At 47.0% G+C, this 27,055-nt stretch overlaps 1 protein-coding gene across 1 annotated transcript in view; it reads left to right on the top strand.

Moving 5' to 3' along the window:
- Positions 1-27,055, top strand: part of IGDCC4 (immunoglobulin superfamily DCC subclass member 4) — an 85,475-nt gene that overhangs the window by 44,653 nt on the left and 13,767 nt on the right. Inside the window, exons 11-18 of the mRNA XM_028705647.2 lie at positions 868-1,101; positions 5,108-5,215; positions 6,873-7,056; positions 10,993-11,120; positions 12,140-12,310; positions 13,003-13,140; positions 13,236-13,341; positions 19,156-19,393. Of these exons, the coding sequence (XP_028561480.2) occupies positions 868-1,101; positions 5,108-5,215; positions 6,873-7,056; positions 10,993-11,120; positions 12,140-12,310; positions 13,003-13,140; positions 13,236-13,341; positions 19,156-19,393 (1,307 nt within the window). The remainder of the gene's footprint in view (positions 1-867; positions 1,102-5,107; positions 5,216-6,872; positions 7,057-10,992; positions 11,121-12,139; positions 12,311-13,002; positions 13,141-13,235; positions 13,342-19,155; positions 19,394-27,055) is intronic.

The following is a 27,055-nucleotide window of genomic DNA, read 5'->3' as shown; positions in this document are numbered from 1 at the left end:
TAAATGTATATGTACCACCCTTCATCAGAATGGATCCAGAGAGTTTTCTTCCTATATAAATAAAAATGTAAGGCTGTCATCACACAGCAGTTCATGACCACACCAATTCCAGCAGGAACAGCTGGCAAATGAGTGAGCAAGCAGCGCGGGTGGCAGTTCACCCAGGCAAACTGTTTAACAGAGTGGGGGAGGCACTGGGAAACCTGGTGCCCCCTGTGTTGTTGGGCTCTGGCTCGCATTGGCTCCAGCCATCTTGGTCAATGGTTGGGGATGAGGAAAGTTGTTTTCCAAAACATCTGGAGAGTACCACACTGTTTACCCTGATTTAGTACAACCCTGTATGGTACCTTCTTGTATTTGTATCCTACTCTTCCTCCAAGGAGCCGAGAATAGCACATTTATTATTATTTTAATTTAAACCCTGCCTTCCTCTCAAAGGAGCCATGGACAGCAAACAAAAAGCTGATAAAACAACAACAAAAGCAATTAAAACAATTCCAGTACAGATGCAGACTGGAAGAGAGCTCTACTTGAAAGGCTTGTTGAAGGAGGAAGGTTTTCGGCACCAAAAAAGACAAGAGTCGGTGCCTTTCTAATGGGTAAAGGGAGAGAATTCGAAAGGTGCCACAATGCTTAAGACCCAATTCCTGTATTGTGTGGAGTGGGCCTTCTGATAAGATGGTATCTACACAAGGTCCTCACCTGCAGAGCAGCTGGGGTGTATAAGTGGTGAGACAATCCTTCAGGTTTCCTGGTTCCAAAAACAAACAAACAAACAAACAAACAAACAAACAAACAAACAAACAAACCCTATCACCTTGATTCTTGAGGCAACCACTGTTGATGTTTCTTCCTTGCTTCCCCTAGTTCCGTTTGCCCCAACTGAGTTAAAAGTCCGAGCAAAAATGGAGTCCCTGCTGGTGAGTTGGCAACCTCCAGCTAACCACGCCCAGATTTCAGGCTACAAACTTTACTACCGCGAAGTGGCCACAGAGGAGACGAGTGAGGAGAACCTCTCCGAAGGTCCCGGGGATGGCGCTTGGGATGTTGGGCCGATAAAGTTGAAGAAGAAGGTCAAGCAGCATGAACTGACAGAGTTAAGTAAGTTCATTTATTTGTTGAAATTATACCCCACCTTTTTTTGTCCAAGGATGTCAAGGTGGCGTACGTGGTTCTCCTCCTCCTCCTCCCTTTAATCCTCACAACAGCCCTGTGAGTTGTTAGGTCAGGAGGCAGGGACTGGCCCAAGGTCACCCAGTGAGCTTCATGATCAAGTGGGGATTTGAATCCAGGTCTCTGACACTCTAACCACTATACCACGCTGGCTCTCGGAAAAGGTTTCCTGTGCCCTGCTTGTTCCTGTGAACTGGCCATGGAGGTTGTCTGTGGCATGGAGCCCACCAATGAGAACATTCTCTGATCTGTGTGGACCCAAATTTTCTAAAACTTGGGTGATCAGCCTGCAGCCTGAGGGCCGTGGTTCTCAACCTGATTTTGTGTGGGTAGCGAGGAAGGAGAAAACAGAGAGGCCCCGTTGGCTCCACCCTCTGCTGGCTTGTGGCCCTCAACAGATTACCCTGAAAGGAATGTGGCCCTCAACAGGGAAAAAGGTTCTCCAACCTTATTCTAAATGCCATGCCATGCCATTTATTCCAGCTGAGATAAATGTAGCTACTTAAGCCAACTTTTGCAAAGTTCCAGACACATAGAAGTTAAATCTGTTTCATTTCTTCTTAGTTCCTGCTGATTTTAACCATATTGAATGTTCTTAAATATCCGTTTTTACCAATAATTTTAATGGGTGTTGTTTTTCTTTTGGTAAGCTGCTTAGAGGTTTCCTTACAGTTATGCAGTATACACATTTTGTTAAATGAATAAAATAAATAGCATGCACTGCTTGTGAGGGCCATCTCATATGCTGACATTTCAAGACAGGGTTTAGACAGAGCACCCCTAACCTGTTGCCCTTCCAGATGTTTGGGGCTATAATTCCGTGCGGGCTGGGACTGAAGGGAGCTGTAGTCAGAAAAATCTGGAGGGCATGCGATTTGACAAAGGCTAATCCAGAGGTATAGAATTGTGAGGAAGGGGGGAGATTCTGAAAATTTGGGAAGAGTGGGCCATAGGATCAGGAGAATGAGGAATCTAGATAGCTGTGGGTAGAGGAAACAGGACTTCTTCCAGGCAGTAGAACCACTTGCAGGTTTTTTTTTGCAATCAAGCAGTGTATAAATTTTATGAATAAATAAAATCACTACCTGAAACTCCCTGCATTAGTCATGCTAGCATAATTCCAAAGGTTGTATCCGATGCTAGTCCTATTCAAAGTAGACCCATTAAAATTAGTAGGTAATTTTAAAATGCCTAGTACTTTTAACATGCCTGCCCTGAACCGTGCCAGATTTAGGGCAGTGCATGCAGTTCCCCCGCCCAGGGTGCCGAACCAAGGGGGCGCAAAACTGGGAAGATCTATAATTGAGAAGATCCACTTGGGTGTGCAAAATTTTGGCCTCACTCAGGGCTCTATACTACTAAAGATTACCTGATCCCGTCCCTGCTCTAAGTACCACTTAGACCGCCGCATTTGCACCAGACACTGAAAACATCACAATAACTACTTCCAACAATCCTGGTTTCCCCAAAGAATTCTGGTGTAGTTTTTTAAAGGGTGCTGAGGGCTGTTAGGAGGCCCCTATTCCTCTCCACAGAACTGCAATTCCCAGAGGGATATATTGTTAAGCCACTCTAAGAACTGTAGCTCTGTGGGGGGAATTTGGGATCTCTTAACAACCCTCAGCACCCGTAACAATCTACAGCTCCCAGAATTCTTTGGGGGAAGCCATGACTGTTTAAGCTGGCATCTCACAGTGCTTTAAAAACATGGTGCGAATGTGGCGTTAGTTGGATACAACCTCAGTTTGTCATGCTATGGATTGGGTAGGTAGAAATCCATGCCTGAAAGAGGAGGAAGTTGAGTTGGCGGTTGCCTAACAACCATAGAACATTTCTTCCATGCGCCGTTGCCTGAACCAGGCCTGAGGTCTACCTCCATTACATTTGGGCTGTGACTGGAGAGAGAGGGCACCCTGTGTGGGGAGATGTTTGCCTGTGGGTCCCTCTTTTAAGCCTTTGCTCGATGCTGAGACACTCCTCAGCCAACACACACACACACACAGCCGCTCTGCAGTTTGGACCATCTCCAGGCTGACTCTGTTCTGCCTGCTGCCAAGATTTTCAGAGCAGACAAAAAAGCCTTTTTGCTGCGGCGTTCTTAGGGAGGCCGGCAAAAAAAGAAGAAAAAAGGAGCTAAAATGTTTTCTCTCTCTTCCAGATGCAAATGTGTGTTGCACAAGTGTAAGGCTTTCCCGATCCTTGCCATCCATGTGCTTTTCCTTGCGGGGGAGTGGGGGGAGTGGCACCACTCGCCCCCCCCCCTCCATGCACACTTGCACAATCAAAAGAAGAGTGATGCACTGGCATAGCCAAAAAGTGCTTTTGTACAGCCTGTATTGTGGTGGCGAAAGGAGCTGGCCATCTTCTCCACAGCAGGCCCTGAATAGGCACATCCTTAATTAGCAGAGCTTCGTCAATGAAACCAACAAGAGGTGGGGGGGCGGGGGAGGCCATTTGGGGAGGAACAAGGAGCTGGGTGTCCAAAGAGAGAATTGCCCCATTTTCCCTCTATTTGTAAACTTTGAGATGCTCAAGCAGTTCCCTTGAATAAGCAGATCTTACAAAAGAGGGGCGAAGAAAGAAGCAGGCGAGCTATAGAACAGCCCTCTTGGCTTGCTCTCTCTGGAGCTTGGCTTGGATTGCAGCACAGCCAACAAGGGTGGCTGCATCTGGCGGTAACACAGAATTCACATTGCCGGAAAGTTCCGCTTTGGTTGCAAGGCCATAGTCTGCCCTGGATGGCCTTCAGCAATACAGCAGGTCCATGCACTCATTTAATGGGTTAAAAAAATGCCCTGTTTATATTTTGGCAGCATCCAATAAAAATGCTTAAACAGCCTGTTCCTGGTTCGCTCTATTCAAGAGGTGGGGTCAATGGGAGCGTGGAGTAGAGTCGCTGTACAACCCCCCATACTGATGAAATGCCAAAGGACAATTGCCTGGAGGAGGTTACTAAAGACTCACCCGGCACTTGATTCTAGTTGGGCAAAGGGAGATGGATTTGGGACGCCAAGTTTTTCTCTTAATTTTAAATGTATTCATTACATTTATACCCCACTTTTCTTCTAAGGAACTCAAGGGGGTGTACACACTTACTCCCCTTGCCCTTTATATCCTCACAAGAACCCTGTGAAATAGGTTATGGGTTGCGTTCAACCTAACTTTTACTCAGAATAGACCCACTGAAATTCAAAATTAATGGGCTTAAGTCAGCTTTTACTTAGAATAGACCCATTGAAATTAATGGGCCTAAGTTAGAGTCATTTATTTCAGTGGGTCTCCTATAAGTAAAAATTAGTTGAATACAATTCTGAGAGACTGTGATTGGCCCAAGGCCCCTCAGTGAACTTCATGGCTAATTGGGTATTTGAACCCTCGTCTTAGTCCGGCGCTCTGACCATTAAACCAAACTTAAATCATCCAGATTTTTGCTGCTAATTGCCCTTGTTTCTTGCTTTTCAGTTTTTGGAGTTTTCTCTGATTTATTATCTTCTTTGTTTTAAAAAGATACACCCGCTAATTATAGAATTCATGATCACCAAAATAAGTCCATGGGACACAAGGTACAGTTGGTTTAAGAAAGGTAATAGGAGGTGTTGTCCATTATTATGAATGGGTTGTATCTGATGCAGCGCTAACCTGAAGTCACTTAGCAGCATACTTGTGCTGGTTCATTACCACAGATGGTTGTGTAATGGATTGTGCAGCACGAACCAGCTGTTGTGCAACAAGCTTCCGCTAGTGCAATTGTTGCATTGGATTCCTTCAAACTCTTCCATCTGCTAGCTCAAGAGTTCCTCCACTGGCGGAGAGAGAACGTTGGATACAGCCCTTTGCTGAAATGAAGATGGTAGCCATGATTTTGCTCTTCTAAGCCATGCTGCTCTTTTTGTTGCTTGACCCACTCTTCTGTTCCTCTGCTTATTCTCTCCAGTTCCTGGGAGACTCTACGAAGTGAAGCTGGTGGCGTTCAACAAGCATGAAGATGGCTACGCTGCAGTTTGGAAGGGAAGGACCGAGAGGGCGCCTGTAACCGTAGCAGGTAGATGCTACTACAAGGCCTTGACTCCTGGCTCATGTTTGTGGATGGCTTTCTCACAAAGCAATATGATAAGGCAGCCTTTGCCATCCTGGTGCCTCCAGGTGTTAAGACAAGGGCAGCCAAAATGATCAAGGGAATGCAGTGCCGGATTCACGTATAAGCTAAACCAGTGTTTCCCAACCTTGGGCCTCCAGCTGTTTTTGGACTACAACTCCCATCATCCCTAGCTAGCAAGACCAGTGGTCGGGGGTGATGGGAATTGTAGTTCAAAAACAGCTGGAGGCCCAAGGTTGGGAAACACTGCGCTAAACAAGCTATAGCTTAGGGCCCCATTCTCTTGGGGGCCCCCAAAAAAATTAAAGGAAAAAAACTGGATGTACATTTCCAAAATATAAGATAAAAAAACAAATAAAATAAAACCTACATAAAGCAACAGTGTTTTGAGTTGTGTATGGACCTATTAGGTCCATAAATTACCATATAGCATATATTCAACACAAGAAACAGCGACAATTTGTTGTTGACAAAGGACAGCTGGACATATAAAGGGCCCCATTACCTTCAGTAGCTTAGGGCCTCATCAAACCTAAATCCGGCCCTGAGGGCATGGGAAAATTCCCCTATGAGGAAACGTTGCAGTATTGGGGACTTTTAGATGAGAGAAAAGATGAGCAAAAGGTGACACGATGGAAGTTGTTTAACAACAACAACAATTCATTATGTATATGCCAACCATCTAACTGGGTTGCTCCCAACAGAATACAGTGGAACCTCGGTTGTCGAACGTAATCCGTTCCAGAAGGCCGTTCGACTTCCAAAACGTTCGACAACTGAGGCTCAATGGATGGTTGGCAAAATCCACTGAAAAAATGGAGAAACGCACCTTGGAAGCCATTCAACTTCCGAGGCATGTTCGAAAATGGGAGCATTCACTTCCGGGTTGTCGGCGTTTGAAAGCCGAAACATCCGACAATCGAGGTTCCACTGTATTTAAAAATAACAACAACAGCAACAAGAAAACATCAAATATTTAAAAATTCCCTTTAGATGCAGTTTGTACAACATAGAAAAGGAGAGAGAAGTTTTTCTCCTTCTCTCCTAACCCTAGAACTTGTGAACATCCAATGAAGCCAAATGTTGGACAACCCAGGACCCTTAAAAGAAATGACTTCTTCAAGCAGAGCGTAGACTATGAAAGGTGCTTCCATAGGAGGCAGTGGTGGCCCCCAACTTGAATGGCTTTAAAGGAGGGTTGGACAAGTTCATGAAGGAGAAGGCTATGCTCTGCTTCCATGGTCGGAGGCAGTCATGCTCCTGAATGCCAGTTGCCAGACACCACAGGAGGGAAAAGAGCTCTTGTGCTCAGGCCTTGCTTGTTTGTTTCATAGGCTTTTTGGGCTGGCAGCTGTGAGAACAGGGTGCTGAATTAGATGGGCTGTTGGCCTGATCCAGTAGGTTCTGCTGAAGTTCTTATGGACCACAGCTCAAGTCAGCCCCATTTGACGTCTCCCACGTTCTGTGGCTCATCTGACCACAACATTTCACCCTGCCTTGTTCCTCTGTAATTTCCTCTGCTGTTCCTTTGCAAGCTGGTCCAGGAGTCATCCTCCCTGCACCTGATTGTACATATCTTCTCTTCTCTTGATCATCCTTTCAGACCCTCCGCTTCAGAAGGGCCCACCACTGCCCCCGGCCCACGTCTACGTGGAATCCAACAGCTCCACGTCAATTTGGTTGAGGTGGAAGAAGCCGGATTTCACCACGGTGAAGATCGTCAATTACACCGTGCGGTTCAGTCCCTGGGGGCTGAAAAACGCCTCACTTGTGACTTACTACACAAGGTAAGAGGGTGACTAGCAAAGCTAACGGGAAAAGTCAGGGGAGCCTTAAACCAGAAAACACGAGAAGAATGTAAAATATTTAAGGGATATATAAGATTATATTGTAAAAGTGATACCATCTTAGCAGAAGTGGAATGATACTTGTGAACAATAGATAAATGAAATACCGTATTTTTTGCACCATAACACTCACTTTTTTCCTCCTAAAAAGTAAGGGGAAATGTCTGTGCATGTTATGGAGGGAATGCCTACGGGTGGCATGCGTACGGATTTTCCTCCTCTAAAAACTATGTGCGTGTTATGGTCAGGTGTGTGTTATAGAGCGAAAAATACGGTAAATATCATAGTGGAATGTAAGAAAAAGGATATAAAACAAAACTGTGCGATAATACCATGACAATAGAAAAAGTATAACGAGAACAATTGGAAGTTTCTTGCAAAAAAAATTTATTTGATAGATATGAAATTCTTGGTTTTTTCCTCTTTTTTCTTGTTCTTTAATTTTTTTGTTTTTGTTTTTATGTTGTGAGGTTTTTTCCCTTTTTTCGTTATTTACTTCTGTATTTAACTTGGTTATACCTATTTTTGTTGTATGTTTGTATTTTAAACCAATAAAGATTTTTTTTTAAAAAAAGAGGGTGACTGAGCACCCGTGCAGTCTGCATATGGGGTGCTGCTGCAAAGAAAGAGGACGGGTGAAAGTTTTTCTCCCTCTCTCATCACGCTGGAACTTGTTGGCTTCCAATGAAGCCGAATGTTGGGAGATTCAGGGCAGAGAAAAGAAAGGGCTTCTTCACTATGTGACTCTTCCCCACAGGAGGCAGTGATGGCCACTAATTTGGAAGGCTTTTAAAGAGGATTGGGCAAGTCCATGAAGAATAAGGCTATCAATGGCTAAAACTGAGATATATACATACACCCGTACAACTGAGATTTGGGCTACCATAAGAAAATGACCCTGAGGCGCCCCAAAGGGCAACTTCAGCATTTCCCTAGTAAGCTATTTTATTATAGAGGATGATCTGTGCCTACAAATCTGGGTGCAGAATCTGCCTACCAGCCAGGTTGTCTTATTATCTTTGCCTAAGAGGAGAAAGGCTCTGTGGGTTAAACCACAGAGCCTAGGACTTGCTGATCAGAAGGTCGGCAGTTCGAATCCCCGTGACGGGGTGAGCTCCCATTGCTCGGTCCCTGCTCCTGCCAACCTAGTAGTTTGAAAGCACGTCAAAGTGCAAGTAGATAAATAGGTACCGCTCCAGCGGGAAGGTAAACGGCGTTTCCGTGCGCTGCTCTGGTTCGCCAGAAGCGGCTTAGTCATGCTGGCCACATGACCCTTGGCCAATAAAGCGAGATGAGCGCCGCAACCCCAGAGTCTGTCACGACTGGACCTAATGGTCAGGGGTCCCTTTACCTTTACCTTTAAGAGGAGAGAATTAAGTTTAGACTTGTCTGAAAGATCGGTGAGCCTCTTCAGCAAAGGATCAATGGCGTCTCTAAGAATCTCAACATAAAAAGGACATCTGAAAAATATGTTTGAGGCTTCCTATTTCCCCCAATGGGCAGGCGCAAAGTCTCTGTGCATATGGGACCCTTCTATAGGAGCCTTCCAGAACCGGTGAGGGCAAGGCCCAGCTTCTAGCAAGAGTAAAAGCCCTTCTTGCGTTTCTGGATGTGAGGAAATAGAGATATGCTGCTGGAGCGGCTACGCATATCCCGTTCTCTATGATTTTATAATCGGGGACCCTTGTAGAGTCCTGTTGTCTCTCTATGTCCATGATTCTTTGCCTAACCATGGATGTAGCTTGGCCCAGGCCCATAGTTATGAGGGTTTGGGGAGCAACGCCCAGTTTCTGAAGAGTGTTTAAGACTGGATGCTCAGAATCAATGGGGCTATGCTGTCAATGGCTACTAGCCGTGATGGCTATGGTCTGCCTCTGTGGTTGGAGGCAGTACTGCTTCTGAATGCCAGCTGCTGGAGACCACAGGAGGGGAGAGGGCACTTGTGCCCGCGTTTCCCACAGGCATCTGATTGGCAATCTGGAAACAGTGGCTCATGTTCTCCTGTCCTGTCCCCTTTATAAAGATCTGAGGAATGAGATCATCACCCCACTCCTACTTACCATCCCAGGCCGCCCATCTGCGGCCACATTGTTCTTTCTGTTATCAGATCAAAATGATCAGACAACAGCAAAGGTTGCTAGGTTTATCGAGGGTGCAATGAGATTAAGGGCCACAATCTGAACGATAAACTTGATCATTTGATTGTCCTTTTTACCCATTGTTGTCTTTTTAATTGTACAGTGGTACCTCAGGTTACATACGCTTCAGGTTACATACGCTTCAGGTTACATACGCTTCAGGTTACAGACTCCGCTAACCCAGAAATAGTGCTTCAGGTTAAGAACTTTGCTTCAGGATGAGAACAGAAATCGCGCAGTGGTGGCGTGGCGGCAGCAGGAGGCCCCATAAGCTAAAGTGGTACCTCAGGTTAAGAACAGTTTCAGGTTAAGAACGGACCTCCGGAACGAATTAAGTACTTAACCCGAGGTACCACTGTATATATTGCTTGTTTTATGTTGTTATGGTCGTTGGCTAATGTGGAAAAAGTTTATCTATCTATCTGTCTGGTTGGCTACTGTGAGAACAGGATGCTGGACTAGATGGGCCATTGGCCTGATTCAGCAAGCTCTTCTTAATGTTTAGAAAGCTCTCTTGTGCACTGCAGCCAGCTGTGTCCCAGAAGACAATTGCACATGTGAATTTGCCTCAACAGATGATCTTGGAAAAAAGTTAGCCAACAAACTTAAACTGGCCCAGGGAGAAGCAAAGGAGGATGCTTTCACCCCAGTGTAGCTCCCCTTTATCACACATACAACCCAACAAGACCTATCCCCCCTCCTCAACAGCAGATGAAATGATTTGGCCAGTCTGATCCAACAACCCGCCCCCCCCACATAAAAACAAACCATATTGCAACCAACCGAACACAAGCAAGCAAGCAAGCTCTGTGCCCTATAATCTCTCGCAAAGCCAATAAAAATGAATAAATATATAAAGGACCCATCCACATGATGCTGACACAAAAACCCTACGCAAATATTGTGCAACAGAATTAAAGATCATATTTCTCCCCCATCTCTCTCCCTCCCCTCTCTTTCCCCCCAACTGCACCATGTCTATGACAATAATGTTTCATACTGGATGTAAATGAACTGTAAAAAGACTTTATGACTTGAAAGCGGAGACGCTCTATGTACTTTTCCTTGTTTTGTAACAGAAGAAAATATTTAATAAAAACTTTTTTTTTTAAAAAAGAGCTCATATTAAAGGACAGGCAGGTTGACATGTACAAAGACCCCCCATTATTGGCAGCTTCTGCTGCGACTCATGAGAAGGGGCAATGAATGTGCATGTTACCTTTGTACACTAGGCTAGTTTCTACGCAGACCCTTACTGTCCTCCCTGCTCTCTATCCAAGCAGGCAAGACACCTAATGGGAGTTCAAGGACACAGTCCAGCAAGGCAAAAACATTCAAGGAGGGTGCAAAGCAGGGCTGATGAGGGGAGGTGCGGCCTGAGGAAAGCCTTGAAGGACCACATTCAGCCTCTGGGCCTGAAGTTCTCCAGCCCTGTACATAATCCATGACTTAATAAACCATATATTGGCAATCCATGGGTCAGCATTAAGGCCAGGGAGTTCTGCATCCATCAGTTTCCTGTCCTATCACAGAGAAGCCCATGACTTCTCTGAACGAATTCTTTGTTTCAAGTGGGGCTGCTGTTAGGTAAGAATCTCAAATATCAAGTGAAGCACTATGAAACCACAAGACCTGCCATCTCTTCTGTTTTGACAGCTGCCAGTCTCCTTACGGGGGTACACAGATTGCAGATGGCGTCATAATATTTTCTCCCTTGTGGGCATTCTTCCTTCCATAGCTCTGACGAAGACATCCTCATCAGTGGGCTGAAGCCGTTCACCAGATACGAATTTGCTGTGCAGTCGAATGGCGTCGGCGTCGATGGGCCATTCGGGAATGCGGTGGAATGGTTCACCCTTCCAGACAGTGAGTACACAACAGAGTGCCTGATAAATAAATGTCTGCAGGTTTTGGGCGAAAGATTTGAATGGGGGAATGCGGCTGCAGCGAGGAGAGAAAAAGGGGCGAGCCCAGGCTACCCTGACCTTAAGTGCCCTCCGGAAGATCCGCCCCCCGACGCCACCCCATTGGCTGGCGCCGACACTGAATAATAATGAGTTCCTGAGTCCCGCTGGGCTGGAGCTAGCCCCGCGAGAGTGTGGGTGGGGTCGTGAGCCCCGCAACCCCCCCCCTCCTGAGATCGGGAGTGGCTCTATCTTACCTAACTGAACAATAGCATATGTGTTCCATGAAGGGCCGGCCCTATCGTTAGGCAAAGCAAGGCAGCGTTAGGCAGAGTCTCAGACAGCAGATGAGGGATGGAGGCATTGACGGAAAAGGTGTTGGGCAGGACAGAGCTGGCCATATCACCTGCCTAGACCGATGGCTGCTCCTCTCCCAACCCTGGGACCAGTGGCTTCTTCACACAGCTCATAGTTAAATTGTGACTGTCCCACAGGAGACAGTGATGGCCACCAATTTAGTTGGCTTTAAAAGAGGATTAGACAAACTGAAGGCTGCTGCTGTGTTCTACCTCCACTGTCACATTCAGCTGCCATTTCCTTGGCTTCTGCATGTGGAATGATGGGAGGAGGCTCCACCTTTCCCTTTGCCTCAAGCAGCAAAATGGCTTGGGTTCTTATCCAGGTTCTTGCAGTGCTTAGTTTTCAGACTGAGAGTTTTAAATGTAAGTTTTTAGCCCCCGTAACTGCTTAATCGAAAATATTCTGCAGTTCGTTTTGAGAAATTCTCAGTAAAGATAGAAATCTCCAATACAGGCAAAAGCAAATAAAAATTTACGACAATAACTAATATTTGCTTTGCAAAGTAATCAAATTTTCAGTGTGTTAGAACTCAAACTTTGGAACTCCCTACCTATTGACAACAGGCAGGTGACTTCGCTGTACTCTTTTTGATGCCTGCGTTCTGTCCTCCCCTTCCTGCAGGGCCGTCAACGCCTCCCTCCGACTTGCGGCTGCATCCTATCAACCCATATGCCGTCCAGGTCCACTGGTGCCCCCCTTCTGAGCCAAACGGCATCATCGTGGAGTACCTCATCCTCTACAACGCCAACCACACTCAACCCGATGAGATGTGGACTCTACTGACAAAAGAAGGTAAAAAAATATGCACAGAGGAAACTTTTGCACAGGAGTCGTTTCGTTTTTCAACTTTCCCTCAGGGGTCATCTGCCAGGGGCCACATGCCAGGGGCCACATGCCAGGGTGAGCAGGGATGGCGGTGAATAGGACTTTCTCTTCTTCTGCCACCCCCTCTCCCCTCTTTGCCACCCACATGAAATTGGACTGAGGGTTTCCCCACCCCTGTGGATGTTTGAAGAAGAAGCGATCTTCCTGGGCCTCCGCCCAGTATACCTGAAGGAGCATCTCCATCCTCATTGTGCAGCCTGACACTGAGGTCCAGCGCCAAGGGCCTTCTGGTGGTTCCCTCACTGCGAGAAGCGAAGTTACAGGGAACCAGGCAGAGGGCCTTCTCAGTGGTGGCACCCGCCCTGTGGAACGCCCTCCCATCCAATGTCAAAGAAATAAACAGCTACCTGACGTTTAGAAGACATCTGAAGGCAGCACTGTTTAGGGAAGTTTTTAATGACTGATGTTTTGGTGTATTTTTAATCTTTTGTTGGAAGCCACCCAGAGTGTGCGGGGTATAAGTAATATTATTATTATTATTATTATTATTATTATTATTATTATTATTATTATTATTACATGGGAGCCACAGAACATCCGCTGTGTTTTTAACCAGTCTGCAACACTTGAGCACCTGCTGGGTTTGCTCTCTTGCTCAGGCAATACGTTCAGCACCGAAGTCCACGGGCTGGAGAGCGACACCCGGTATTTCTTCAAGATGGGAGCCAAGACGGTGGTTGGGTCAGGGCCGTACTCCAACGTCAAGGACGTGCAGACCTTGCAGGAGAAGTTCTCAGGTACACACAGCAGCGCACACAGTGCAAGGTGGGGTTCGCCTTGGCAGGCCGCGGCATCACCCTCTTCTCTTTGACTGCTCTCCTGTGTCCCTCAGATATGCTGGACGTTCACTCTGTCACGGGGATCATCGTGGGAATCTGCCTAGGCTTGCTGTGTGTCCTCTTCTGCATGTGCGCCAGCTTTCGCAACAACAAGCCAAGGTAGGTTTCTGCCTCGCCTTGGCCCAAAGTACATCAGACCAAACTGAAGCCTGTCTGTTCAGCCATGAGCCTGCCATATCTGTATCGCAACCTCTGTTCTTTGTCTTTTGTCCGAAGCCCTGGAGGGCCACTGCCAGTCAGTGCAGATAGCAGTGAGTGAGATGTGCCAATAGTCTGACTCAGTCAAAGACTGTTTCCTATGGTGTTAGAGAAAGCATTGTCACGGACACACGTAGCAGGATGATCTCAGTATAATACAAAAGTAGCTACAACAATGAGTGTACCATAGCATATGTTTTTTGTATTGGCTGGCTAACACAGCTGCCTTGCTGGAATTAGGAAGGCAGTGTCGCAGTTTTTGAAAGTAAAGGTCTCAGGTGCTGTCCCTGGCTGCATCTCCAGGCAGGACTGAAAAGAAACCCCTGCTTGAAATCTTGGAGATCTTCTACCTGCCATTGTGGACAATAATGACCTAGATCAAGGTTTCCCAAACTGGCGTTTCTGTTGGCTATTTGCAGTATGGTAGCGCTGCAGATAGCTTGCTGGGGAGATCATGCATTAAAAATGAAAAGGACTCAAAAATAACTTAAACAAGGTTTTAATAAGAAAAACAAAAACTCCATTTACACTAAATACATTAACAACCAAACCAGACCCAACCACCAACCCAAACCCCAGGGTAATGGGAGAGCTAGGTGCTGCTCCTTATATACTAAACCCAAATGCTGACACACCTTAATCAAATACAACTCAGCAGCACCTGCTATGTTTCACAGCTTTAAAGTTGGGTCTCGTTATCTTGCTCTGGCCCTTGCTCTGGCCCCTTTAAGATATACACATCGAGTGGAACAATGATGAACCTTTACATTTAAAGAAACCATTCAACATTTCCCCTGCGGTTCATCATTGTGGAACAAAAACAGAAAGCATACTTTGTACATGTTTTTCATGTGTAACCTTTGGAAGTGCTTTTGTAAAAATGTCCGCAATTTGACTGTCACCAGGAACATATTCAAATACAACCATTTCATCAGCAATTAGTTGCTTTACAAATTCTAAACGTAACCTTAAGACTCTAGTGCGCTGCGTATTGGTCTCTGAGCACAGGATAGCAAGTCCACTCTGGGAATCAAGGTAAACTTTTACTGGTAGTGTTACTTGCATCTGTAGGTCTGCAAACACTTGCAGATACCATTCTACATCACGAGTGGCCTGAACGCATGCACATAATTCACTTTCTGTTGTGGAGAGACAAATAATGGTTTGTGTTTGGGACTTCCATTCAAATGGACAACCGTTATAACAAAACACCATACCAGACACACCCCTGCAATTATTTTGTTCCATTGCATGAGATGCATCGCAGAAAATTTCAAAACCTTTGTCAATACATGTTGTAAACTGCAACCTATAATGTTTGGTATGTTTAAGGTACATTACCACTCTCTTAAGAGCAGAGAAACATTGTGTAGTAGGCTTTTCCACAAATTTTGCCAGAAAGTGAAAAGCATAAGTTATATCTGGTCTTGAGATTCTTTGAATGAAATTTAGCTTGCCTATAGCAGAACGATACAAAGTTTTGTTAGGAAATGGCTTGTCTTCACCTGTAAAGGTGAAACCACACACCATAGGTGTTTCCTTCCCATTTGCATTTTCTAAACATAGCATTTCAACAAGATCATCAATTTTTGCAGTTTGATGAACCAGAAAAGATCCATTTTTGCCTTTCTCAATTTGCATGGATAAGTAATTTTTAGCTATGCCTAATTCCACTACATCAAATTTCTTCTGTAACTGTGATACCACCTGTTCATATTCCTGTTTAGTTTTTGTAGAAATTAATACGTCATCTACATACACACATATTTTTGTTACAGAGTTTGCCCTTTCCTTTATGAACACACAATTGTCTGCCTTTCCTTGTGAAAAACCAATATCCAGCAATTCTTTTGCTAAAGTTTGGTGCCAATTCCTTCCACTTTGGTGCAGACCATAAAGGGATTTGTTTAATTTGCATACCAAACCTTCAGCGGCGTCTATGCCTTCAGGAACACGCATAAAAATTTGTTCTTTTAAATCTGCAAACAAATATGCAGTTTTTATATCTAGGTGATAAACGGAATGTCCACGCTGTGATGCATCTTTTAACAAAAGCTTAACTGTTTCATATTTTACGCTTGGTGAATAACACAAATCATAATCTTCGCCTGGAATTTGTTGAAAACCCCTAGCAACTAATCTTGCTTTGTACCTTACAACTTCGTTTTTGTCATTCGTTTTAACTCTATAAACCCATTTCGAATCAATAAGTCTCATATCTGGGGTTTGTGGTACAAGAGACCAAGTGTTATGCTCTTTTAAAGAAGCTATCTCGGAGTTCATAGCTTTATACCAATTTGCAGCTTGGTGCTTTGGTAAATTCTGAACATCATTGTAGCTTTTTGGCTCAAAAACTGCCTTATTGGCATACACAGTATTAAAATGTTCATCTGCAAAACGTTGTGGCTTCTGTCTCTTTCTATCTGAACGTCTCAGTCCAGAAGGACAGTCAGACTCCTCAGACTTAATGGGACTAAGTAAACCACTAGTTTCAGGTTGTAAATCATTGTCAGATTGAAGAGGTGCCTGTAGGCTAAGCTCACGGTCAGAAAACTCAAGAGAATCTGACCTCCCCTCGGGTGCCTGTGACTTTAAATCATCAAACAATTTATCAGACTCAACAGGCTTTTTGTCTTTTCCCATTAATTCAGAAGCACTATTTCCTGCTGCTTCTTCTGCTGTTTCTTCCTCTTCCTCAGTATTATCTATACCATCAGTATCTTGGAAGACAGCAACTCCATTCCAATTTACAGTTTGTATCATGCTTCTGGTAATATGAAATTTGCCAGTTGCTGGTATGTAAATTCTGTACGCCCCCTGCTGGTAGCCCATTAATTTTCCCTGGACACTACGTTCACCCAATTTTTGCTTAGCAGGATAATGCATAATTACATCTGAACCCCAAATGCGGAGGTATTTCAGATTAGGGCGTTTTTTAAACAGTTTCTCATAGGGGGTGACATCTAAACCAGTATGATAACTGCGATTTCTAACGTAACAAAATGCATTAAGTGCTTCAGCCCAAAAGTCTTTGGGCAGATTAGCATCATGCAGATACGTTTTAACCCCTGCCTGTAGGTCACGCTGCACAACTTCAACAAGCCCATTTTGCCAGGGACTTCGGGGGCAAGATAACTCATGAGTAGTCCCCTGCGCTTCCAGGAATTTCTCAAAATCCTCAGAAACAAATTCCCCGCCCCGGTCAGAAAACAGGTTCTTAATTGGTTTGTTAAAGTGCGTTTTTACCCAGTTGCAAAAAACTTTATACTTTTCAAATGCTTGGGACTTCTCAGCTATTGCATAAGTCCAACAGTATCTACTATACTGGTCTATCAGAGTAAGCCAGTACTTAGAACCTCCTAATGATGGTGGGAGTGGCCCAACTAAATCACAATGTACACGCTCAAATGGTTCAGTTACTTTCCTATCTGAGCACCTACCCTTGCGTGCAACCTTAATCTTATTCTTGCAACAGGATAGACATTGCATAAAGAATTTACATGGTTTTAAGTTGAGGCCATTAACGATATTCTTTGTCTTAATTACATCAGCAAAATTCAGGTGTCCCAGAATTCTGTGCGCCTCATGGACACACCCGGAATGAGGCCTTACATTCCTCAACCCCTGGCTTGACTGTGCTGCTCTGCAATTTATAGGCGATTGGGAGTAGGTGCGAAAATACAGTCTATATAAACCATCAGAGTCCCGGGCATACAATAAACGTTTGTTCCCATCAAAAAACTCACACATTGATTTTAAGAAACGCACAGTTATGCCTTGACGAGCAAAGCACCTTACTGACAATAAATTGTCCACTGACGGGCAGTAAATGCAGTTTGCTATTGTAATGTTTAAAGAGTCAAGTTTAACAGTACCTCTGCCAAGCGACTGCAAGACTTGTGAATTGGCTAAATGTACATTACCAATTTCCTCTTCGAAAGAAATAAACAAGCTTCGATCATTGCAGATGTGCTGAGATGCTCCAGAGTCTATAATAAAAGACTTCCACTTGGCATCTTTAATTCTTTTACGATTTGTAGTCCAAGCATGAAAAGCTCGCGGCTCGTTTCTGTCTTTACTATACGATGTCTGCTGTTGGGCTGACAACCGTGACTGACGAACAGAAACAGACTTGGGAGTACTTTGCTTTCTTTTGGCTCTGCAGTCCTTTGCAAAATGTCCTTGCTTGTTGCAGAACCAACAACGCTTTGCAGCTTTAAATGCAGTTGTATCACCACAGGTTTGCATATGGCGTTCCTCATTCTTTCTGGAAATAGGAGTGCTTATGGCACAAGCCTCCCTTCTATCCAACTCGCCCATTAATCTTGCCGTTACCCCTTCCACAGTTAATTGTGCTGGTGGAACAGCAGATATCTGGCTAGCTATACCATCAAAGTCCTCATTAAGGGAACAAAGGATGATAAAAACATACTGAATATCAGGTATCACCATGTCCCTTCGAATTAATTCGCCGCGTATTGCCTCCAGACGTCTCAAGTGTGCTGCCAAATCACCACCAGGCTGCAACTTCGTCTGGTACAACTGCTTGAAAAACGTCAATGCAGATGCTGACTCTTTTCTAACATGCACTGCTGCAAGACTGTCCCACATTTCTTTGGCAGTTTTCTTATTTCTTATATAGACTACTTGCTGGTCGCTGCCTGCCAAATTAATTATCGCCCTGGCTTTTGCATCTCCTTTCGACCAAGCATTAGTTACAGGGTCAGGAGGGTCATCAGTTACATAGGTCCATACTTCTCTAGAGGTCAAAAGCGCCTCCACCCGAAAAGACCATAAAGTATAGTTCTCATCTGTTAGCTGTGGGAAGACCAGAGCCTTCTCAGCTTCAGGAACCCGGTCAACCATTCTGGAACTCTTCCAGACCCACAAAAAATTACACTAACAGGAGAAGGAGTTTTCAAACCTTTCTCAGAGTCCAAAAATATGCAGTCATCCACTCAGCAGCTGGGCCCATAACCAAAGATGTTGGATATTTGCAGTATGGTAGCGCTGCAGATAGCTTGCTGGGGAGATCATGCATTAAAAATGAAAAGGACTCAAAAATAACTTAAACAAGGTTTTAATAAGAAAAACAAAAACTCCATTTACACTAAATACATTAACAACCAAACCAGACCCAACCACCAACCCAAACCCCAGGGTAATGGGAGAGCTAGGTGCTGCTCCTTATATACTAAACCCAAATGCTGACACACCTTAATCAAATACAACTCAGCAGCACCTGCTATGTTTCACAGCTTTAAAGTTGGGTCTCGTTATCTTGCTCTGGCCCTTGCTCTGGCCCCTTTAAGATATACACATCGAGTGGAACAATGATGAACCTTTACATTTAAAGAAACCATTCAACAGTTTCCAGCTGTTTTTGGACTACAGTTCCCATCATCCCTGACCACTGGTCCTGCTAGTTAGGGATGATGGGAGTTGTAGTCCAAAAACAGCTGGAGGCCTAAGTTTGGGAAACCCTGACTTAGATGGACCAGGGGTCTAACTCTGTATAAGGTAGCTTTCTGTTCTGTATATCATCCCGCAGCAAAATAAATCAGCAATTGGTCACCTGCTGCTATTGGCCAAGAATGAGTCCTGTGCCTAGCACTGGTTCAGTCTGCTGGGAAATCTCCAGCATTCATTGAGCTGCAGGGGGAGTTTTGTTACTGGCTGGTGAGCGCTTAGTCTTTTGTTCATTCCCTCCTGCAGGGAGTCTGTGGCAGGCCTGGTTTCCCAAGCAGCCGGGAACCACACCTACTATCACCGGAGCCGGCAAACACCGTCCCTTCCTGTGGCCCCCTCCAACTCTCACGAACTGGAGTCCCTGATGACCCCGCTCTCTGATGATGCTCCCTCACCACCGGCGGACATCATGGAGCTGACTGAAGTGCAGGGCCTCATTCGTGGTTGCCCCCTGGATGACAGCATGGGCCACGTTAAAAGAAAGGTATTTTATTTGGTCCTATGGTCCCCTTTCATGGGGATCCCCTTGCCACTTTGAAGGGAAACAAGCAGTCCTCAGATAACCTGCTCCCAAGGTGGGTTGGATATTTTTGGGGAGGTTACATCTTACAGTTTGAATTGCGCCTCGAAATGTTGAAGGCAGTGAAGATATTTTAATGCTGGCAGATTATGTTCCTGGCGATCCTGAAAGCCCAAATTAGATTGCTTGGAAGGGGGAGGGGGGCATGAAAGACAGGACCTTCAAGGCGGCTTTCTCTGAAATGCTACCTGTTCCACACGCAGGGCCAGCTAGACAATGCATGGATGAGATGTTGGGAAGAGGGGGTTTGGATTTGTTAGGCACTGGGAGACATTTTGGGACATGCTGAGAATGTGCAAAAGAGCCCAGGCACCACTTCCGCCAGGATGGAAGCAGGTTGCTGGAGCTTAAAATAAAAATAATAATTAATGTGATTGCTGGGGGTGGGGTGGAGAACTGAAAGGAGCCAAGAAGTGTCTGGTTTGGGGTGAAAATGATTATGACTATCCAGATGGGGCCAGATAAGTTCTGCAAAGAAAGTGCAGGAGCACATGATAGCCAATTGAAAGGCACATTTTGATTTTTTGGCTGAGTGCAGAAAGCATCTCTTCACCCACCCCCATTAAGTTCTCTCCCATGGATCAGGCCTCTGCCCCACTGCCTTGCACCGCCAATAGAGAAAACGTTTGCTGGGATCACAGGATCTGGGCAAAAGTGAGCTTGAGCAAAAATAATCTGAACCTTGAAGAGCACATAGAGCTGAAGGAGGAAGTGGGGAAGAGAGTCGCTTTTCCAGCGTCCTCCTTCAGCTATGTGAGCAAGGGAGCAGCGAAGAGGAGCAGGAGGCTGGTTCACAGATACCATAAGAAGACCTCAGTGGAGGACTTGCTGGCAACCAGTGCCCTCGGGCTTAGAAAACACAACGGTCCCCTGAGCTAAGCCACCCCTGTGTTAAGGTAGTGTAAAATAATAATTGCTAAACCTGGAGTACCAGAGAGAACTTCTGCAGTACAGAACCAAGCCAAATCATGTGTCTTAAGAGTGATCCCTGTGATCACTCCCTTAAGAGTGATCAGTGATCCCTGTTGTGGCTCCCACTTACTACTTCCCAAGATGTTCTGCATGTGTATTTAACCCATTCCACTTCGCTGGTTGGGGCTTGGTGTCAGCAAACTGCATGCCAGAGTGCAAGAAATGGTCATGGTTTTGAGCACCATTCTTTTTCCTCTGAGGGACGCGGGTGGCACTGTGGGTTAAACCACAAAGCCTAGGACTTGCTGATCAGAAGGTCGGCGGTTCGAATCCCCACGACGGGGTGAGCTCCCGCTGCTCGATCCCTGCTCCTGCCAACCTAGCAGTTCAAAAGTACGTCAAAGCGCAAGTAGATAACTAGGTACCGCTCCAGCGGGAAGGTAAACAGCGTTTCCGTGCGCTGCTCTGGTTCGCCAGAAGCGGCTTAGTCATGCTGGCCGCATGACCCGGAAGCTGTACGCCGGCTCCCTTGGCCAATAAAGCGAGATGAGCGCCGCAACCCCAGAGTCAGTCATGACTGGACCTAATGGTCAGGGGTCCCTTTACCTTCTTCCTCTGACTCCTTCTGTGGCCAGATGTTGCCCCATGTACAGATTTGCATCATAAGGTTCTGGAGGTTGCTGTGTTTTATGGACAGGCAGAAGGGGGGGGGCTGCACCCGTGCATCGTCCCCACTCCCACTCCACCCCCCCAAGTCCTGCTGTCATGGCAGTTTCTGCTCCAAGATCCCTTTATAACTTTTTCTTTCTTTCGCTGCAACTTATTTTGCCTGCCAATTGTGCCGCCTTTGCTTTTCCTCCCCTCTTCACATGCCCCTCCCCACCCACCCTTTTGCTTTAAAGCTTCCCAGAGTTTGTCTGGAGCATTTCATTTCATTAGGGAATGTTTAATTGGCCTAATTTAGCTAATCAGTTTATGCCTGTCTTTGTAGCCTGTGGAGAATGTGTAAGGTAATTAGGAGATTGACTGAAACAAGTGTGTGGCGAGCGCGTGGGATTTCGCGTTGGCGTCAATCATGACATTTCTTGCGGGTCCCGAGCCCTGAAGAGAAAGCAGCCGTCAAGCTGGAGACGGGGAGGAGGGCAAAGTGCAGTCGGGTGGCAAGAGCTTTAGCTGGGCAGGGTAGAGTTTCTTTACAGCCAGAGGTTTTACCAGTGCGGCTCTTTGCGGGTGGAGAAATGGCGGTGGACCTGGGTTCATGTTCTCTGCCTCCACCAAGGACTCACCACATGGCCCTGGGGCAATTCACCCTCTCTTATCTTCCATTCCCTGTACAGTGGTACCTCGGGTTACATACGCTTCAGGTTACAGACTCCGCTAACCCAGAAATAGTGCTTCAGGTTAAGAACTTTGCTTCAGGATCAGAACAGAAATTTTGCTCCGGCGGCGCGGTGGCAGCAGGAGGCCCCATTAGCTAAAGTGGTGCTTCCGGTTAAGAACAGAAATTGTGCTCCTGTGACATGGCAGAGAAATGGTGCTTCAGTTTAAGAACAGTTTCAGGTTAAGAACAGACCTCCGGAACGAATTAAGTACTTAACCTGAGGTACCACTGTATTTAAAAAGGGAATAATAGCTCTAGCTCAGCTACTTGTAAACCGCTTACATAAGAACATAAAAAGAGCCTGGCTGCAGGATCAGGCCAAAGGGAGCCCGTCTAGCTCAGTGTCCTGTTCTCATAGTGGCTATCTTGATGCCTCTGGGAAGCCCAGGAGGAGGACCCCAGCCAGCCCAGCAGCGCTCGTCCTGTGATTCCCAGCGGCTGGTATTCATAGGCTTCTGGTGGCAAAGGCAAAACACCACCTTCTTGGCAAGTAGCCACTGATAGCCCTCTCCTCCATGACTTCGTCCAGTCATCACTCCCTCTTGTGGGATTGATTTCCGTAGTTTGTTGGGGCTGCCATATGTCCGGAATTTCCCGGACATAGCTGGGATTCGGTCCTCATAAACAGCGCCCATGTCGGAAGTGTAGATTGAGCTATTAAAAATAGCTCAGAACGTCACATTTAAGCTCAATGAGTTTGGCCAAAAATAATTTTATTTTATTTGTGTCTGGATTTTCACTTTTTGAAATATGGCAACCTTAAACTATATGTTGCGTGAAGAAGTATTCGTCCTGAATTTTCGACCATTTGGCTTCAATGGATGTCCGGAGTGACAATCTGATGAGAGAGGGAGAAAAAGGCACTGCATCTACTATGTCCCCCTTTACACACCTGTACAGCAGGTCAGGTGGCCAGGAGGAGTAATCTCCGAGACCCTGTGAGGCTTGTCTGAGGAAGCGGAAGTATAAGATCTTCCAAGAGATGCAACACATGGTCTTTCCTTTGCTTTCAGACTCCATATTATCTTCAATGGCAGATGCAGACTCGAAACATCAGAGCCAGCCCTGCCACTTGCCAGAGTGGGGCAGCTGCCTCAGGTGCCAGATGCTGGAGGTGTAACCTACCCCATCCTCCTGAGTCCCCAAAGCTAGTCTGTGCCCCCTAAGCTAGCCTTCTGCCCTCTAGTATTGCGGGACGGAGGGGAAAGTTGTCCCACAACCACCCCCCTTCAGTGGTTGTGTGCAGATTTGCTGAGGAAAGGTGGAGAGTTGCCACCTCTGCTTCACTCATCAAACAATCTACCTGATGACTGGGAAAGGGGTGATTTGCACCCCCACCACTGGTCTCTGCCCACCCTAGCACCCTGTTTGCTTAATTTCTCCCCTCCTTGCTACCACTGCCAAAATCAGACAAGCTGAATTTTTTGAATCATCCTTCAAGGGCAGCCCCACCAAGAGCGTTTTGCGGTAGTCCAGTCTGGAGAGCATGAAGTACGCTGGCCAAGTCCTCCTATGACAGCCCTGCTGGAAAGGAAAGGGATAACCCAGAGCCCCGCAGGGCCTTTGCCAGGCAGGGAGGGACCTGGGCATGAGTGCCCTGAGCACAGCAGCTGCGAGTGTTTTGTTTCAGCCTTGAGTTGGGCAGGGAGACATCTTCCGCCTGGTCTCCACGCCCCTGGCTGGCCGCTAGAGGGGAGCAAAGACAATCTATGTTCAACCCTGCCCTGCAAAGGGGTGTGTGTGTGTGTGTGTGTGTGTGTGTGTGTGTGTGTTCTGCCACTACTGTCAGCATTTGGTGGGGGAAGGAAAGAGGCCTGCCCTCCTTTGAAGAGTCTCCATGTAAGAGAGTCTCCATGTGGCTTCATCATCCATTGAGACCCCGGGTTATCTTGGAAAACGTGGATATCTCTTCTTCGCTGTTCCATCTGAGCTGTTTGGGGTTTGAACAAGTGATGGGGAAGGGGTGTTTATCCATTTATCTCAAAGTCCTCACCCCCCCTCTTTTCACACCCACTGAGAGGCCCCTGCTGGCTAATCCTGCTGCTGCAAACTCATTTCCTTTGTCCTGGTGGCTTTGATGTCTGTGCTAACCCACCAACCCAGCCTGGGTTAGGTTTTTAATGTAGCTGCTGGTCAGTTTCAGCTACAAGGGACAGCTGAAACTCCACAGTTTTCTGGTTTTCCAACCATCAGTTGGCCCAGTAAAAAGATGCACCCTTCATCTTTGTCCTTCATTTTCTTCTACGCAAACCATTATTGACAGGTGCCGGTTGTTCCCCAACCTTATTTTGAGACAGATTTTGGTGTGTGATTTCCACTTTATATCTCTACATAAAAGGGGGGAGGGTTGGGAATCTCAGGGTCCGTGTTGTTATTTTTCTAAAAGCAAATCTATGAGGTTGGTGGGGGGGGGGAGGAAATGTGACTGCCTAACCAAGATCTGGCCCGTACAGTCAAACCTTGGCTCCTGAACGCCTCCGTTTTGGAATGTTTTGGTTCCTGGATGCCAAAAACCCAGAAGTAACTGCTCTGGTTTTTGAACAATTTTCAAAAGCCGAACAGCTTCCAAGCCGTGTTTTTAACCCCCCCCCCATTGGCTTTGCAGCCACCCCATTGATCCTCGGTTTTCAAACTCTTTGGAAGCCGAACAGTCTTCTAGAACAGATTAAGTAGTAGCATCTGATCCAAACTCAGCCAGCCCCAATCTGCCTACCTTCTTATGAGAGAGGCAGGCTGCATCACTTTAAAAGGTGTTAGAGTGACATACTGTGGGTTCCCCATGGGTATTTCCTTGGGGCTGCTGTGATTACAGGCTGGACTAGATAGGCCACTGGCCTGATCTAGAAGGGCGCCTCTTAACATTGTTTACATTAATAAAAGATAAGTCTAGAAACGCCTGTGTCAGGGGTTCAGGAGCAGAGGCAAGGGCAAGGGAGGAAACAGAGAGCGAAGGGGAGGAGGCAGAAGAAAAGATGAGCGATGACGACGACCCGAGATCTCCGAGCCTTTCCAGTGAATCGGAGGATTCACAGAAAGGAGCACCAGTGGCCAGGGCAAGGGGGGAGTTTAGGGGGGCACCCCAGGAAGATAGAGCCAGAGGGGACTCAGAGGAGAGCAGTTGGAGATCGGGACCAGCGTCACCGCCAGAGAACAGGGAAGAGGAAGGGAGCCAGGGGGCAAGCGCTGGCAGCTCACAACAGGAGGGAGGGCACGAGTCAGGAGTGGCCACACCTCCATCTGGGAGCGAAGAGACGGTTAGACGGAAGGTGGAAGGTTGGGCGCGCGCGCCAAGTTCAAATGCACAGGAAGGCGGCGCAGTAGGCAGCCCGGAAAGGGAGCCGGGTCCTAAAGCCCGGCGCAAGGAGACAGGAGGGTCCGGGGGGTCAGCGTCAGAAGAATCCCGGAAGGAAGAGACCCAGGGGGGCAGAGGGACCCAGAGAAGAACAGTCAGGCGGAAAAGGTGGAGCAGGGCTAGGATATTAAGTTGGTGTACGAGGGGCGGAGATTCAGACGGAGCTTCGCCGGTCTAGCTACTAGACGTAGAGTTGCACGCAGCAGCTTGAGAATGGAAACTGTAACTCAATAAAGACTTTTACTTAATGACCGTTGGCTGGCGTGATCCTCTGTGAGCTAGGATCTTGAAGCAACCCTGACAGTAAGCTCCGTCTCAAGAATTGTGGGCATCTACAGCCTCGAGGAGAGGAGAGAAGCAGGTGCCTACTAGCGAGCTCACGAACGGCAGCCGACATGACAGCTGAACAGCAGATAGCGGAACTCAGAGAAGCAGTGTCACAGCTGAATGCCGAGGCTCTCGCATCCAGGAAGAGAGAGGAGGACGCAGCTGCCGCCTACAGGGATCTCCAGGTCAGGTTGGAAGTGCTTACGAAGCAAGGGCAACAGACACCCAAACCAGAGGGGATTGGTTTGGGGAGACGCACAGGCGGTCTGGTCTCTCACTTCGATGGGAACCTGCAACAGTATCCCAATTTTAGAGCAGACGTGCTGTGTGCACTGCAACTGCTGAATAAAGATTTTAGAGATGAGCAGGAGAAAGTGGGATTCATCATGTCCTATTTGCATGGGGATGCCAGGGCATGGCTGCGCAATTTGTGGAGGGATAACGATCCGGCGCTCCAAAATGCGAATGCCTTTATTAAAGCGATGGATGGGTGTTTTTTATCAAGCATTGACGTGGATCTTGCTCGGCAACAGATTCATGGACTGAAGCAGGGAAGGGCCAGCGTACGGCAGTACCATGCCCGCTTTTTCGCCTTGGCCAGTGCCCTAGAATGGGACAGAGATGCGACTCCTGTAAGAGACCTGTTCTGGGAGGGATTAAACAGCTCTGTGAAAGATGAAATTGCGAGGGGGGAGAGACCCCGAACCACCCAGGAGGTCGTGCAGAGGGCGCTGGCAGTGGGGGTGCGGCTGGAAGGACGTCCGTGGAGCAGGGACGAAGGGCGTGGAGGGCGCGAAACAGCCAGGGGCTCCTCCTTCTTTCCCAGAGAAGCAGCGCGTACGCAATCCACGCCTCCGCCAGGAGGAGGAGCTGAACCTATGGAGGTTGGAGGTGCCAGGGCTCAGTCAGCAACCAGAGCCCTAGCACCAGCAGCAGTGAAAGCGAAGCCTCCTAGAGGGAACAGGAAGTGTTACGTCTGTGAGGAGCCAGGGCATATGGCGAAAGAGTGTCCCCAGAGGCTCAACAAGCTCACTGCAGCCTCAGCAATGGTGACTGCAGCAACGCAGCAAGGAGGACCACAGCAGGGAAACGACGCAGTCTGGCTGGAGGAAGAGGCACTGGGGCCCAGCCAGACGTATTAATGATGCAGTCCCCAGAGATTTTACAGCCCGTGAACCCCCTCCCGCCCAAACCAGTGGTGAGGCTCACCGCATCTCTCCAGCTGCCCAATGGCATCACCATGGACGTGCCAATCACCATTGACTCAGGCAGCAATGCGGACTTTATAGGGCAGGACTTTGTCAACAAGCATGCTATACAGTTGCTGCCGGCCACACTGCCCCTGCAGGTTGTCACGGTGGACGGCAGGGAGCTGCTAGGGGGGCAAGTGGTGCAACAAACGCCACCAATGGTGATGCGACTTGGGAATCACAAAGAAGTCATCAGCTTCAACGTCACTCAATTATCGGACACACCCATTGTGTTGGGCATGAGTTGGCTGGACAAGCACAGCCCAACGCTGGCTTGGTACCAGAGGCAGCTGACCTTCGGCTCTTCCTTTTGTGCTGAACACTGCATCGTGCCCAGGCAGGAA

Source organism: Podarcis muralis, chromosome 14, assembly GCF_964188315.1.
Source record: "Podarcis muralis chromosome 14, rPodMur119.hap1.1, whole genome shotgun sequence".
NCBI lineage: Eukaryota > Metazoa > Chordata > Lepidosauria > Squamata > Lacertidae > Podarcis > Podarcis muralis.
The sequence above is the reverse complement of the archived record's forward strand: the minus strand, read 5'-3'. Positions and strand labels throughout refer to the sequence as shown.